This window comes from Polypterus senegalus, chromosome 1, assembly GCF_016835505.1.
Source record: "Polypterus senegalus isolate Bchr_013 chromosome 1, ASM1683550v1, whole genome shotgun sequence".
Classification (NCBI taxonomy): Eukaryota; Metazoa; Chordata; class Cladistia; order Polypteriformes; family Polypteridae; genus Polypterus; species Polypterus senegalus.
Genome location: NC_053154.1, coordinates 1,992,156 through 2,004,203, shown reverse-complemented (window position 1 = coordinate 2,004,203; position 12,048 = coordinate 1,992,156). Strand labels below are relative to the sequence as shown.

Sequence of the window (12,048 nt, the reverse complement as noted above, 5' to 3'; positions counted from 1 at the left end):
AAAATTAGTGCAAGGTGGAAAAAAAGAAAATGTCACCCTTTGAATAACACTTTTATCAACTAAACTCAAATTATATTCAAAAAGTGATATTCTAGCAGCTCTGGTTCAGGTTATATAATAAGTAGATTAAAACAGTTTAAAATTAATGCTAATTTCTCACAAATCAGAGGCAGACTGGCCATATTAAGTCTAAAATAGGAAAGGAAAGGCTGCGAGTAGTGATGCCCCCAAGAGAGGGGGAGTGCCAATACTTTTTTTCAGGAGATCCATAGCTCCCCAAAAAGCCAAACTTAAATTTATTTTCCTTCTAATACAAAGCTATGACCCCTCCTTGAACCATCACCTTTATCGTGGTGGAGGGGTTTGCTTGACCCAATGATCCTAGGAGCTCTGTTGCCTGGGGCTTAATGCCCCTGGTAGGGCCACCCAAGGCAAACTGGTCCTAGGTGAGGAATGAGACAAAGAGCGGTTCAACAAACCTCCAATGATGAGCGAAAACTTTGGACGACATTTTCCCTTGCCCAGACGCGGGTCACCGGGGCCCCCCTCTGGAGCCAGGCCTGGAGGTGGGGCTCGATGGCGAGCGCCTGGTGGGCGCGTCTGCACCCATGGGGCTCGGCTGAGCACAGCCCAAAGAGGTAACGTCCCCCTTCCCATGGGTTCACCACCTATAGGATGGGCCAAGAAGGTCGGGTGCAGTATGAGTTGGGTGGTCGCCAAAGGCAAGGACCTTGGAGGTCTGATCCTCGGCTACAGAAGCTGGCTCTTGGGATGTGAAATGTCACCTCTCTGAAGAGGAAGGAGTCTGAGCTAGTGCGCGAGGTTCCAGCTAGTCAGACTCACCTCGACGCAAAGCTTGGATTCTGGAACCAATCTCCTTGAGAGGGGCTGGACTCTCTACCACTCTGGAGTTGCCCCCAGTGAGAGGTGCCAAGCAGGTGTGGGCATACTTATTGCCCCAACTTGGAGCCTGTACATTGGGGTTTACCCCGGTAGACGAGAGGGTAGCCTCCCTCCGCCTTCGGGTGGGGGGGCGGTTCCTGACTGTTGTTTGTGCGTATGCGCTGAACAGCAGTTTGGAGTACCCACCCTTTTTGGAGTCCCTGGAGGGGGTGCTAGAGGGCGTACCTTCTGGGGACTCCCTCGTTCTGCTGGGAGACTTCAATGCTCACATGAGCAATGACAGTGAGACCTGGAAGGGCGTGATTGGGAGGAATGGCCCCCCGATCTGAACCCGAGCGGTGTTTTGTTATTGGACTTCTGTGCTTGTCACAGATTGTCCATAACGAACACCATGTTCAAGCATAGGGGTGTTCATATGTGCACTTGGCACCAGGACACCCTAGGCCTCAGTTCGATGATTGACTTTGTGGTCGTGTCGTCGGACTTGCGGCCACATGTTTTGGACACTTGGATGAAGAGAGGGGCGGAACTGTCAACTGATCACCACCTGGTGATGAGTAGGCTTCGATGGTGGGGGAAGATGCCGGTCAGCCCTGGTAGGCCCAAACGTGTTGTGAGGGTCTGCTGGGAACATCTGGCAGAGTCCCCTGTCAGAAGTAGCTTCAACTCCCACCTCCGGCAGAACTTCGACCACATCCCGAGGGAGGTGGGGGACATTGAGTCCAAATGGGCCATGTTCCGTGCCTCTATTGTTGAGGCGGCTGACCGGAGCTGTGGCCGTAAGGTGGTCGGTGCCTGTCGTGGCGGCAATCCCTGAACCTGTTGGTGGACACCGGCGGTGAGGGATGCCGTCAAGCTGAAGAAGGAGTCCTATAGGACCTTTTTGTCCTGTGGGTCTCTGGAGGCAGCTAATAGGTACCGACAGGCCAAGCAGAATGCGGCTTTGGTGGTTGCTGAGGCAAAAACTCGGGAGTGGGAGAACGACTTTCGGACGGCTTCGAGGAGATTCTGGTCCACCATCCGCGTCTCAGGAGGGGGAAGCAGTGCAGTGTCAACACCGTATATGGTGGGGATGGTGCGCTGCTGACCTCACTGGGACGTTAGGGTCAGTGGGGAGTACTTCAAGACCTCCTCAATCCCACTAACATGCCTTCCATGAGGAAGCAGAGCCTGGGGACTCTGGGTGGGCTCTCCCATCTCTGGGACTGAGGTCACCGAGGTGGTCAAAAAACTCCTTGGTGGCAGGGCCCCGGGGGTGGATGAGATACGCCCGGAGTTCCTCAAGGCTCTGGATGTTGTAGGACTGTCTTGGTTGACACGTCTCTGCAACATCGCATGGACATCGGGGACAGTGCCTCTGGATTGGCAGACTGGGTGGTGGTCCCCCTCTTTAAAAAGGGGGACCGGAGGGTGTGTTCCAACTACAGAGGGATCACACTCCTCAGCCTCCCTGGAAAAGTCTATTCGGGGGTTCTGGAGAGGAGGGTCCGTCGGATAGTTGAACCTCGGATTCAGGAGGAACAGTGTGGTTTTCGTCCTGGTTGTGGAACAGTGGACCAGCTCTACACCCTTAGCAGAGTCCTGGAGGGTGCATGGGAGTTTGCCCAACCAGTCTACATGTGTTTTGTGGACTTGGAAAAGGCGTTTGACCTTGTGGGGGGGTACTCTGAGAGTGTGGGGTACCGGACCCCCTGGTAATGGCTGTTCAGTCCCTGTACGATCGGTGTCAGAGTTTGGTCCGCATTGCCGGCAGTAAGTCAAACCCATTTCCAGTGAGAGTTGGACTCCGCCAGGGCTGCCCTTTGTCACCGATTCTGTTCATAACTTTTATGGACAGAATTTCTAGGTGCAGCCAGGGCGTTGAGGGGTCTGGTTTGGTGGACTCAGGATTGGGTCACTGCTTTTTGCAGATGATGTTGTCCTGTTTGCTTCATCAGGCCGTGATCTTCAGCTCTCTCTGGATTGGTTCGCAGCTGAGTGTGAAGCGGCTGGGATGGGAATCAGCACCTCCAAATCCGAGACCATGGTCCTCAGCCGGAAAAGGGTGGAGTGCCCTCTCAGGGTTGGGGGAGAGATCCTGCCCCAAGTGGAGGAGTTCAAGTATCTCGGGGTCTTGTTCACGAGTGAGTGAAGAATGGAGGGTGAGATTGACAAGCGGATCGGTGCGGCTTCCATAGTGATGCGGTTTTCTGCATCGGTCTGTCGTGGTGAGAAAGGAGCTGAGCCGTCAGGCAAAGCTCTCAATTTATCGGCCGATCTACGTTCCTACCCTCACCTATGGTCATGAGCTATGGGCAGTGACCGAAAGAACGAAATCGCGAATACAAGAGGTTGAAATGGGTTTCCTCCGCAGGGTGTCTGGGCTTTCCCTTAAAGATAGGGGTTAACGCGGTTACAGACGGGAGGCAAATGGACAGACTTTATCCAGGTGGGAATCTGGATCAACACAGGCTGCCATTTCTCGTCCCCACGCTGGGAGGTTTTTTGAAACTTTGTCGACACAGCCTCAAAGGGTCTGGCTGTTGTCCAAGCCTTTAAATAATGTCTGCTTCACTTGCTGGCCTTCTCTGTCTCCAAACAAGGGCTGAACTCCTCCACAAAATACAGAAATATCATAGTGTTTACATGCCGGTTCTCATTCTCCCAATAAGGAAAGAAGATTTTGTGCTGACAGAGGACAGAAATACACTATTCTGTGTTTAAGCTGACTATACAATCCTCCAGTTGTCTTTGGCTATCTACAACAACAACAACAACATTTATTTATATAGCACATTTTCATTCAAACAGTAGCTCAAAGTGCTTTACATAATAAAGAATAGAAAAATAAAAGACACAATAAGAAAACAAAATAAATCAACATTAATTAACATCGAATAAGAGTAAGGTTCAATGGCCAGGGGACAGAAAAAACAAAAAAACTCCAGACGGCTGAAGAAAAAATAAAATCTGTAGGGATTCCAGACCATGAGACCGCCCAGTCCCCTCTGGGAAATCCAATGCTTGGCTAGCAATTCTAACTGCTGAGCCCCTGTGTGCCAAATTTAACATGCACATGTGAATAAATCCATACCAGTGAGCATAGAGACAGTGACAATAATATTAAAGAAAAATGTAGTATAACAGCTATGAATTGAACAATTAATCCCTGTCACACGGAGACTTTTACTGGAGTGCCATACCCCACTTTCACATTGCACTTCATGGGACATGTTGACCCAACCAGTTCCATCCATGGTACAAAAGTTCCGTTTTTCTTTTGCATATCTGTTATTACTTCATGTTAGGTTTTGTTCCTCATAAAGTTATTAGTAAGTAACTTTATTTTCTGACATTGACAGTCACTTTTCTCACCATTTACTATCAACATCAGACAGGCTAGTAAGTGTTTTTGGTTTCTGACTCTGATATATTAGCGTGGTCATATTTTTTAATTTAGTTTTTAGCCTTTTTTGTTAAACATTAATGATTTTTGACTGACACATTTGACTCCTCATCCATTTTAGACATGAGTTTTAAAACTAGGGTTAGAAGAAAACCCTTCTCAGTTAAAGGTTTAAAAAGAAAAAACGATAATGAAAGTAAAAAATATTGTGTATTTATAGTGAATTGTATATACATTAGTTTTAACAGTACAAATTATTTAAATAATTCAGCAATTCCTTTATTTAATTGAACTTGATAATCTATTTAAATTGGCACTAAACATGCACATTATTGACAGCCATTAATGCCATCAGCCTTTGTACAGCTAAACCAGTGCATACGTTCAGTTCTTAGCTACTGACTTTGTTTGGACCCCTCAAGATTTTTCCAGGCTCCCATCTGGCCTCCCTTCTGAAAATGTTCTGGATGGTGCCAGTGTTGACAAATGCCACTGTCTGAATGTTACGCCAGTGTCATACCCCAAATCACACTGTGTTATGAATAGAAAGAAACAAAAACTAAAAAACTTATGTCTACAAGAACAAAAGCAATTGGTAGGCGTCTGAGTGTGGCATCCTGCCATTTCAAACCCACCAGCCCTCTCATGTCCGTGAGATTCCCTGACTGACACATTTAAACCAAACAGAGGAAGTGATGAAACACAACTTACCATCAAAGTTAAAATAGTCAATCCAGTCGTGTGATCCGCCATCAAGGCTCCCTTCTCTTTTTGTATCCAGTAGATTCAGAAACACCTCACAGGCTGCGTTGCCTTTTTTTATTATCATGCCCAAAAGTTTTCTGTTCTTCTCAAATCTCTCGTTACACGACTCAATGTCGCTGATTTCATACTCATCCAGGACCCTTGTGGTTCTCAGTCCTGGTAATAGCAGCTCTACGTGGTTAAGGCCCGCTACAGCTTTGTCCCAGTTACTATTAATGAAGTCTCTAGCTCCTTGTTTTGTACTGGCCATACTGGTGGACAGCCACTCTGACACCTGAAAGAAACAAAAAACAGAAGGCTTGAGAGAAGGACTGAGTTAACACAGCACAACGCGTCTTCTGCTACAGGCCTTGGATTTAGATTTTTTATTCACAGAGGAACTGCAAATGAGGGGGATAATAATAAAAATAATAATACATTTTATTTATATAGTGCCTTTCCCATGCTCAAGGCACTTACAGAATGTAAGAAAGAACGGCAGGGTATACAGTATATGGCATTGTACAAACCAAATAAATAAATAAAGAAGATTAAGACAGTAAATTCAGAGAAAGCCTAACAGACAACATAATTGATGGTCTCGCACACACACACACACACAGGTTACATGAGCATCTTGACATGGAGGTAAACTGAGAGAAGGGTAATAAAGTCAAGTAGAGCTAAAAGCCTTCCTGAACAGATGAGTTTTAAGTTGTTTTTTAAAAGAATTCATGGAGTCAGCTGACCTGATTAATTTCGGTAGGTCATTCCAGAGTCTGGGCACTCGCTATACAGCTGAAGGCCCTGTCACCCATGGAGTGTAGATTAGTGTGGGGCACAACAAGATTGCCAGAATCAGAGGACCTTAGTGGGCAGACAGGCACATAGTGATGGAGAAGGTCACTGATGTAGTTTGGCCGAGGTTATTTAAGGCTTTGTAGGTTATTAGTAGGATTTTATATTCGATTCTGTAAGACACAGGGAGCCAGTGGAGACGGAGCAGGATGGTGTGATGTGCTCGCTGCTGCTGGTTCATGTCAGGACTCTTGCAGCTGAGTTTTGAATAAGCTGGAGCTGTGATATAAGATTAGAAGGGGCACCTGCCAGCAGCGAGTTACAATAATCGATGGAGGTGATAAAAGCATGGACAAGTTTCTCAGCATTAGAAAAGGAGAGGAAGGAGCGAACACGGATATGTTACAGAGGTGAAAGTAAGAAAGTTTCTTAATGTGATTTATGTGGGCAGAATAAGAAAGGGAGGAATCAAAATGACACCAAGATTCTTTGCAGTAGAGGCAGGTCTGATGAGATCACCACCAAGATGGACTGGGAAGGAGCTCATTTTATTAAGTTGCATTTTAGTCCCAATTTGCAGGAGTTCAGTTTTGTTGCAATTTAATTTTAAAGAGTTCTGCTCCATCCAGGTTTTAATTTCACTAAGGCAGGTTGTGAGCTGAGAAAGCTCTGATGAAGTTCCACTTTTAACATTGAAGTAGAGTTGAGTATCATCTGCATAAAATGATAACCCAGTCCATAGCTATGAATAATATGGCCAAGGGGAAGCATATAAATACAGAAGAGAAGAGGGCCGAGGACAGAGCCCTGAGGAACTCCTTGTGTGACTGGCACTGAGCTGGATCTGCTGTTGCCAAGACTAACAAACTCTTGCCTATCAGTCAGATAGGACTTGAACCACTGGAGGGCAGTGCCAGAGATACCCAGCATGTTCTCCATTCTGGACAGTAGAATGTCATGTCTGACAGTGTCAAATGCTGCACTGAGGTCTAATAGAATTAATATGCTGGTTTGTCCAGAGTCTGCTGCCATAAGCAAATCATTGGTTACCCGTAGCAGAGCAGTTTCACAGCTGTGCTGTGCCCTGAAACCCGACTGAAAGGGTTCCATCAAATTATTAGTGGTTAATTAATTGGTGAGCTGGGAGGCTACAACACGCTCAAGAGCTTTTGACAGGAAAGGTAAGTGGGAAATAGGCCGGAAATTGTTAAGATTGTCAGCATCAAGACCAGACTTTTTTAACATTGGGGTTACAGAAGCGATTTTAAAAGTGAGAAGCACAGAGCCAGTGTCAAGGGATGAGTTTATTATTGTTGTAACAGTCGGGATTATGGCATGAAGGCAGGATTTAAAGTAGTGTGCTGGGGATGGGGTCCAGTACAAGTAGTCGGCCTCATCTTACAAAGCAGATGTGACTGGTGAGAACTTAGAGAAGGAGCTGGATGGAGTGGGAAAACAGGGAGAGATATAAACAGATGATGTATTTATGTTAGTTGAATTATTTAGATCTTTAATTTTGTTACGGAAAAGTGGAGGAATTCCTCACAGACTTCAGTAGAAGAGGTAGTTGGGCCAGATGCAGGTTCGAGTAGTTTATTAACTACAGAGAACAAAACCCTTGGGTTATCATGGCCACTTTCTATTATTCTGCCATAGTGGGTGTTCTTAGCAGCAGTTAGTGCTTCTCTGTAAGCCTGGATGTGCCCGGTGAGGCCAGTCTTACGTGACATTCTCTCAAGGCGTCAGCCAGCTGCTTTCAGAGATCGCAATTCTGAATTATACCAGGGAGCTGAATGCTTAACGGAAACCTCCTTATGTTTTAAAGGAGCTGTTTTATCTAAATATCAATGGGAGTTTTATAAAAAATCAACGTGGACCACTTGATTGATCTTTGAAATTCACATTTATTTGGTGAAATTTTTATTTTTGTAACTGAAAAACTTATTTTAAATGAATGTCCTGCCACCATGAGCAGCTGAATATTTGATTTGATCTTTCCCAAAAGAAGAAAAATGAATAATTTTGCAATAAATACTTTATGGAAATATATATATAGATGTGAACTGAATTTATGCATTAACTATACATATTCTTCTATTATAAGATACAGAGGAGAAAATATCTATTCATGTTATGAAACTGAGGCTGAACGTGTGTGAATTCTAATTTTCAGCATGTGTGCTGGTATTTTCTTAAAGTGAAAGAACTATAAAACATGCCCTCCATCAACCTTTTCAACAACTCAAGGTTATGGTGGACAGAAGCTGTCCCAACATGAACCAAACTGGAACTGAGAACCAATCACACTGGCCAGTCCACACTATTTTTATATCAGTGATGTTTACTGCTTCACTAAATCATGTCCATGTTTGTTCAGATTTTGACTAAAAGAAGTGGGAGTTCAGGGTGATGTTTTTAGATGGGTGCAGAATTGGTCAGACACAGGAAGCAGAGGGTGATGGTGTGAGGAACCTCATCAGAACTGGCCGATGATAAGAGTGGTGACCAGCAGGGGGCAGTGTTGGGGCCGCTGCTATTTTTAATATCTATAAATCATTTAGATAGCAATATAAGGAACAAGCTGGTTAAATTTGCAGATGATACCAAGATAGGTGGATTAGCAGAAAATTTGGAATCCGTTATATCATCACAGAAGGACTTGGAGAGCAGACAGGCTTGGGCAGATTTGTGGCAGATGAAACTTAATGTCAGTAAATGTAAAGTATTACACATAGGAAGTAAAAATGTTAAGTTTGAATACACAATTGGAGATCTGAGTCCACCTTATGAGAAGGATTTAGGAGTCATAGTGGATTCTACGCTATCGACTTTCCCGACAGTGTTGAGAAGCCATTAAGAAGACTAACAGAATGTCAGGTTATATAGCGCCTTGATGTGTGGAGTACAAGTCACAGGAGGTTCTTCTCAAACTTTGTACTCCAGATGAGGTCTCACCAGTGTGTTATAGCGTGCAGTTCTGGTCTAAAAAAAGGACATAGCAGCACAAGAGAAGGTCCAGAGAAGAGCGACTAGGCTGATTGAGGGCTACAGGGGGTGAGTTATGAGGAAAGATTAAAAGAGCTGAGCCTTTACAGTTTAAGCAAAAGAAGATTAAGAGGAGACATGATTGAAGGGTTTAAAATTATGAAGGGAATTAGTCCAGTGGATTGAGACTTGTATTTTAAAATAAGTTCATCAAGAACACGGGGACACAGTTGGAAACTTGTGAAGGGAAATTTCACACAAACATTAGGAAGTTTTTCTTTACACAAAGAATGATAGACACTTGGAATAAGAGACCAAGTAGTGTGGTAGACAGTGGACTTTAGAGAGTTTCAAAACTTGACTTGATGTTTTTTTAGTAGAATTAAGTGGATAGGAATGGTGAAATTTGTTGGACTGAATGACCTGCTCTCATTTAGATTCTTCTAAAGTTCTAAAGCCTTGGTGTCACAATCACTCCTAACCCATTAACAGCTGTGTTTGGTGGGCTCCTGGAGGGGCTTAAAGTGGAGAAGTATAAACAAAACATAATATCATTTACATCACTACTAACATGTAGATTTATCTTACTCAACTGGAAGAATCCCACCCTACCAATTTTAAGTCAGTGGGTAATTGATGTTGTATACTACTTGAAATTAGAAAAAATCTAATTCTCACTTAGAGGATCTGTTTAAAACTGTTTTTTAAATATGGTAAGATGAAATTAATAACATTTTACAAAAAGCTTTTATTTTGGGGAAATGGATACTTTTCCTTCCTTGCTGCTTTTAAAGATTTGCTTTGCTTGTTAGCTCTTCTCTCTTTCTCTTGGGTTGAATTTTGCTTTGTTAAGTTTGACTTCACTGTATGGACATTTTTTGCTTCTAATTAAAATCTATAAAAAAATTAAATTAGAGAGTAAGATGCTAGTATTTTAGAGATAAAGGTATAACCTATTCTGAAGGAAGATTTGTGACACACAGAAAAAAAGAGAAAATTCAGCAAATGGGTTAAAGGAGTTGAAACGAATCAACGAATGTCAGATCAAACAAAATTGGGCAGAGCAGTAGAAGTGGATTTGAGAAGCTGATTAATTAGAGAAGGAGCTTTATCTAGTGGTTCAATGAAAGAGTATGAATCGATTTATGCGATACATTCAAAACCATCAACTGACAGAATGTTTTTAGCAATGTCAGAAAAGATTCCAGTGCTGTATGGCGTGGGTGCATAAATCAAGCAAAGGCAAGTGTCCTGTCGCCTAGTTCAACAAAAGAGTATCAAAACCTTTCACCATCTTCACCCTCAAAGGCAAGAATCTTAACTGTCTAACTAAAATCATAACACCAATTTCACAGGTGGACACAGAGGATGTGGCAGCATCAAGGTAACACCTGGAAGCAGCACACTGTCCATCTTCAGGTCAGAGATGTGTTTCTTCAAGAAAAACGAGAGCCACTTTCTGCTGCTGCAGAAGGTCGTTAACACTCAGTATCATCTGAGAGGCAGACAGTGCGCTAACATTCCTAGAGAGATTACTGGGATTAGCCATTATACCATAGGAAAGAGAATGTTAGAGTAAAAACAAAAGTCAATGATCAAAATGATAAGAAACTTAAAGGTCTGAACTTGAGACTTGCATATATAGGACTGAGTCCCATCTCTGCAGATCATCAAACTTATTCATATCAGACCTTCTTTAGGAGGAAAGACTGACAGAAAATGGACAAAAAGTGCAAGCTAAAGCAAACAGCACAGCCTCCCAGATTGGATAGGGCTTTTTTCAGTACACATCTGGTTTTGATTTCATAATTATCTTCTTATTTATTTCCTTTTAGAACAAACGGTGTTCCATATTCTCCATCCAATTGAGATTACCAGCCTAATTTAATACACCTGGCTCAAATATTCCAAAGTTCTTTCTGAATCTTGAGTGACACATAACCACATTTTATCAACTGACAAAATCACAACAGTAGTGAGCCTGTGTTAACTAGCAAAATATTAGCATATGTTAGATAATGGCTTCCTCTCATGTGGCACCTTATCACATGTTTTCTGAAAGTCAAGATAAATAATATCACCTGCTCCTCTTTGATCAACAACAACAACATTTATTTCTATAGCACATTTTCATACAAACAACGTAGCTCAAAGTGCTTTACATGATGAAGAAAGAGAAAAATAAAAGATAAATAATTAAAATAAGAGAACACTAATTAACATAAAATAAAAGTAAGGTCCAATGGCCAGGAAGGACAGAAAAAAAAAAAAAAAAATAAAATCTGCAAGAGGCCACGGGACCACCTGACAAGCCCTCTCTAGGCTTTCTACCTAACATCAATGACCACAATCATTGTACCCTGTGTATTTATTCATGGTTCTCATGGAAGGACTTGATGAGACTTCTGGCCTTTAATCCATCAATGTAGGGACATCACGGTGCTTTGATTAGGTGGTGGTGGCGCAGGTCGCCACCACAGAAAACCAGAAAAGAACAGAAGAGAGAGTAGGGGTCAGAATGGATTTTGAATATGAATACCATGAATAATAATGATAATTAATTGAATATAGGGAGCATCAGGAATGAACTAAGATGAAGCTATGAGAAAGCCATGTTAAAGTAATTTTTTTAGCAGTTTTTTAAAGTGCTCCACTGTATTAGCCTGGTGAATTCCTATTGGGAGGTTATTCCAAATTTTAGATGCATAGCAGCAGAAGGCCGCCTGCCCGCCTCACCACTTCTTTTAAGTTTAGCTCTTGGAATTCTAAGCAGACACTCATTTGAAGATCTAAGGTTACGATTTGGAATTTAAGGTGTCAGACATTCTGATATATAAGATGGAGCGAGATTATTTAAGGCTTTGTAAACCATCAGCAGTATTTTAAAGTCAATCCTGAATGACACAGGTAACCAGTGTAGTGACATCAAACCTGGAGAAATGTGTTCAGATTTTCTTTTCCTAGTTAAGATTCTAGCAGCTCCATTCTGCACTTGTTGCAATCGATTTATGTTTTTTTTGGTTAGTCCTGAGAGGAGTGCGTTACAGTAATCTAGTTGACTGAAAACAAAAGTGTGGATTAATTTCTCAGCATCTTGCAATGTTATAAGGGGTCTAACTTTTGCTATGTTTCTTAAGTGGAAAAATGATGTCCTAGTAATATGATTAATATGTGATTTAAAATTCAGGTCAGAGTCAATATTTATCCCTAAATTCTTTACCTCCATCTTGACT

At 42.7% G+C, this 12,048-nt stretch overlaps 1 protein-coding gene across 1 annotated transcript in view; it reads right to left on the bottom strand.

Annotated features, from left to right (window-relative positions):
* Positions 1 to 12,048, bottom strand: part of LOC120521162 — a 200,575-nt gene that overhangs the window by 166,989 nt on the left and 21,538 nt on the right. Inside the window, exon 2 of the mRNA XM_039742990.1 lies at positions 5,000 to 5,327. Within this exon, the coding sequence (XP_039598924.1) occupies positions 5,000 to 5,303 (304 nt within the window). The 5' untranslated portion in view covers positions 5,304 to 5,327. The remainder of the gene's footprint in view (positions 1 to 4,999; positions 5,328 to 12,048) is intronic.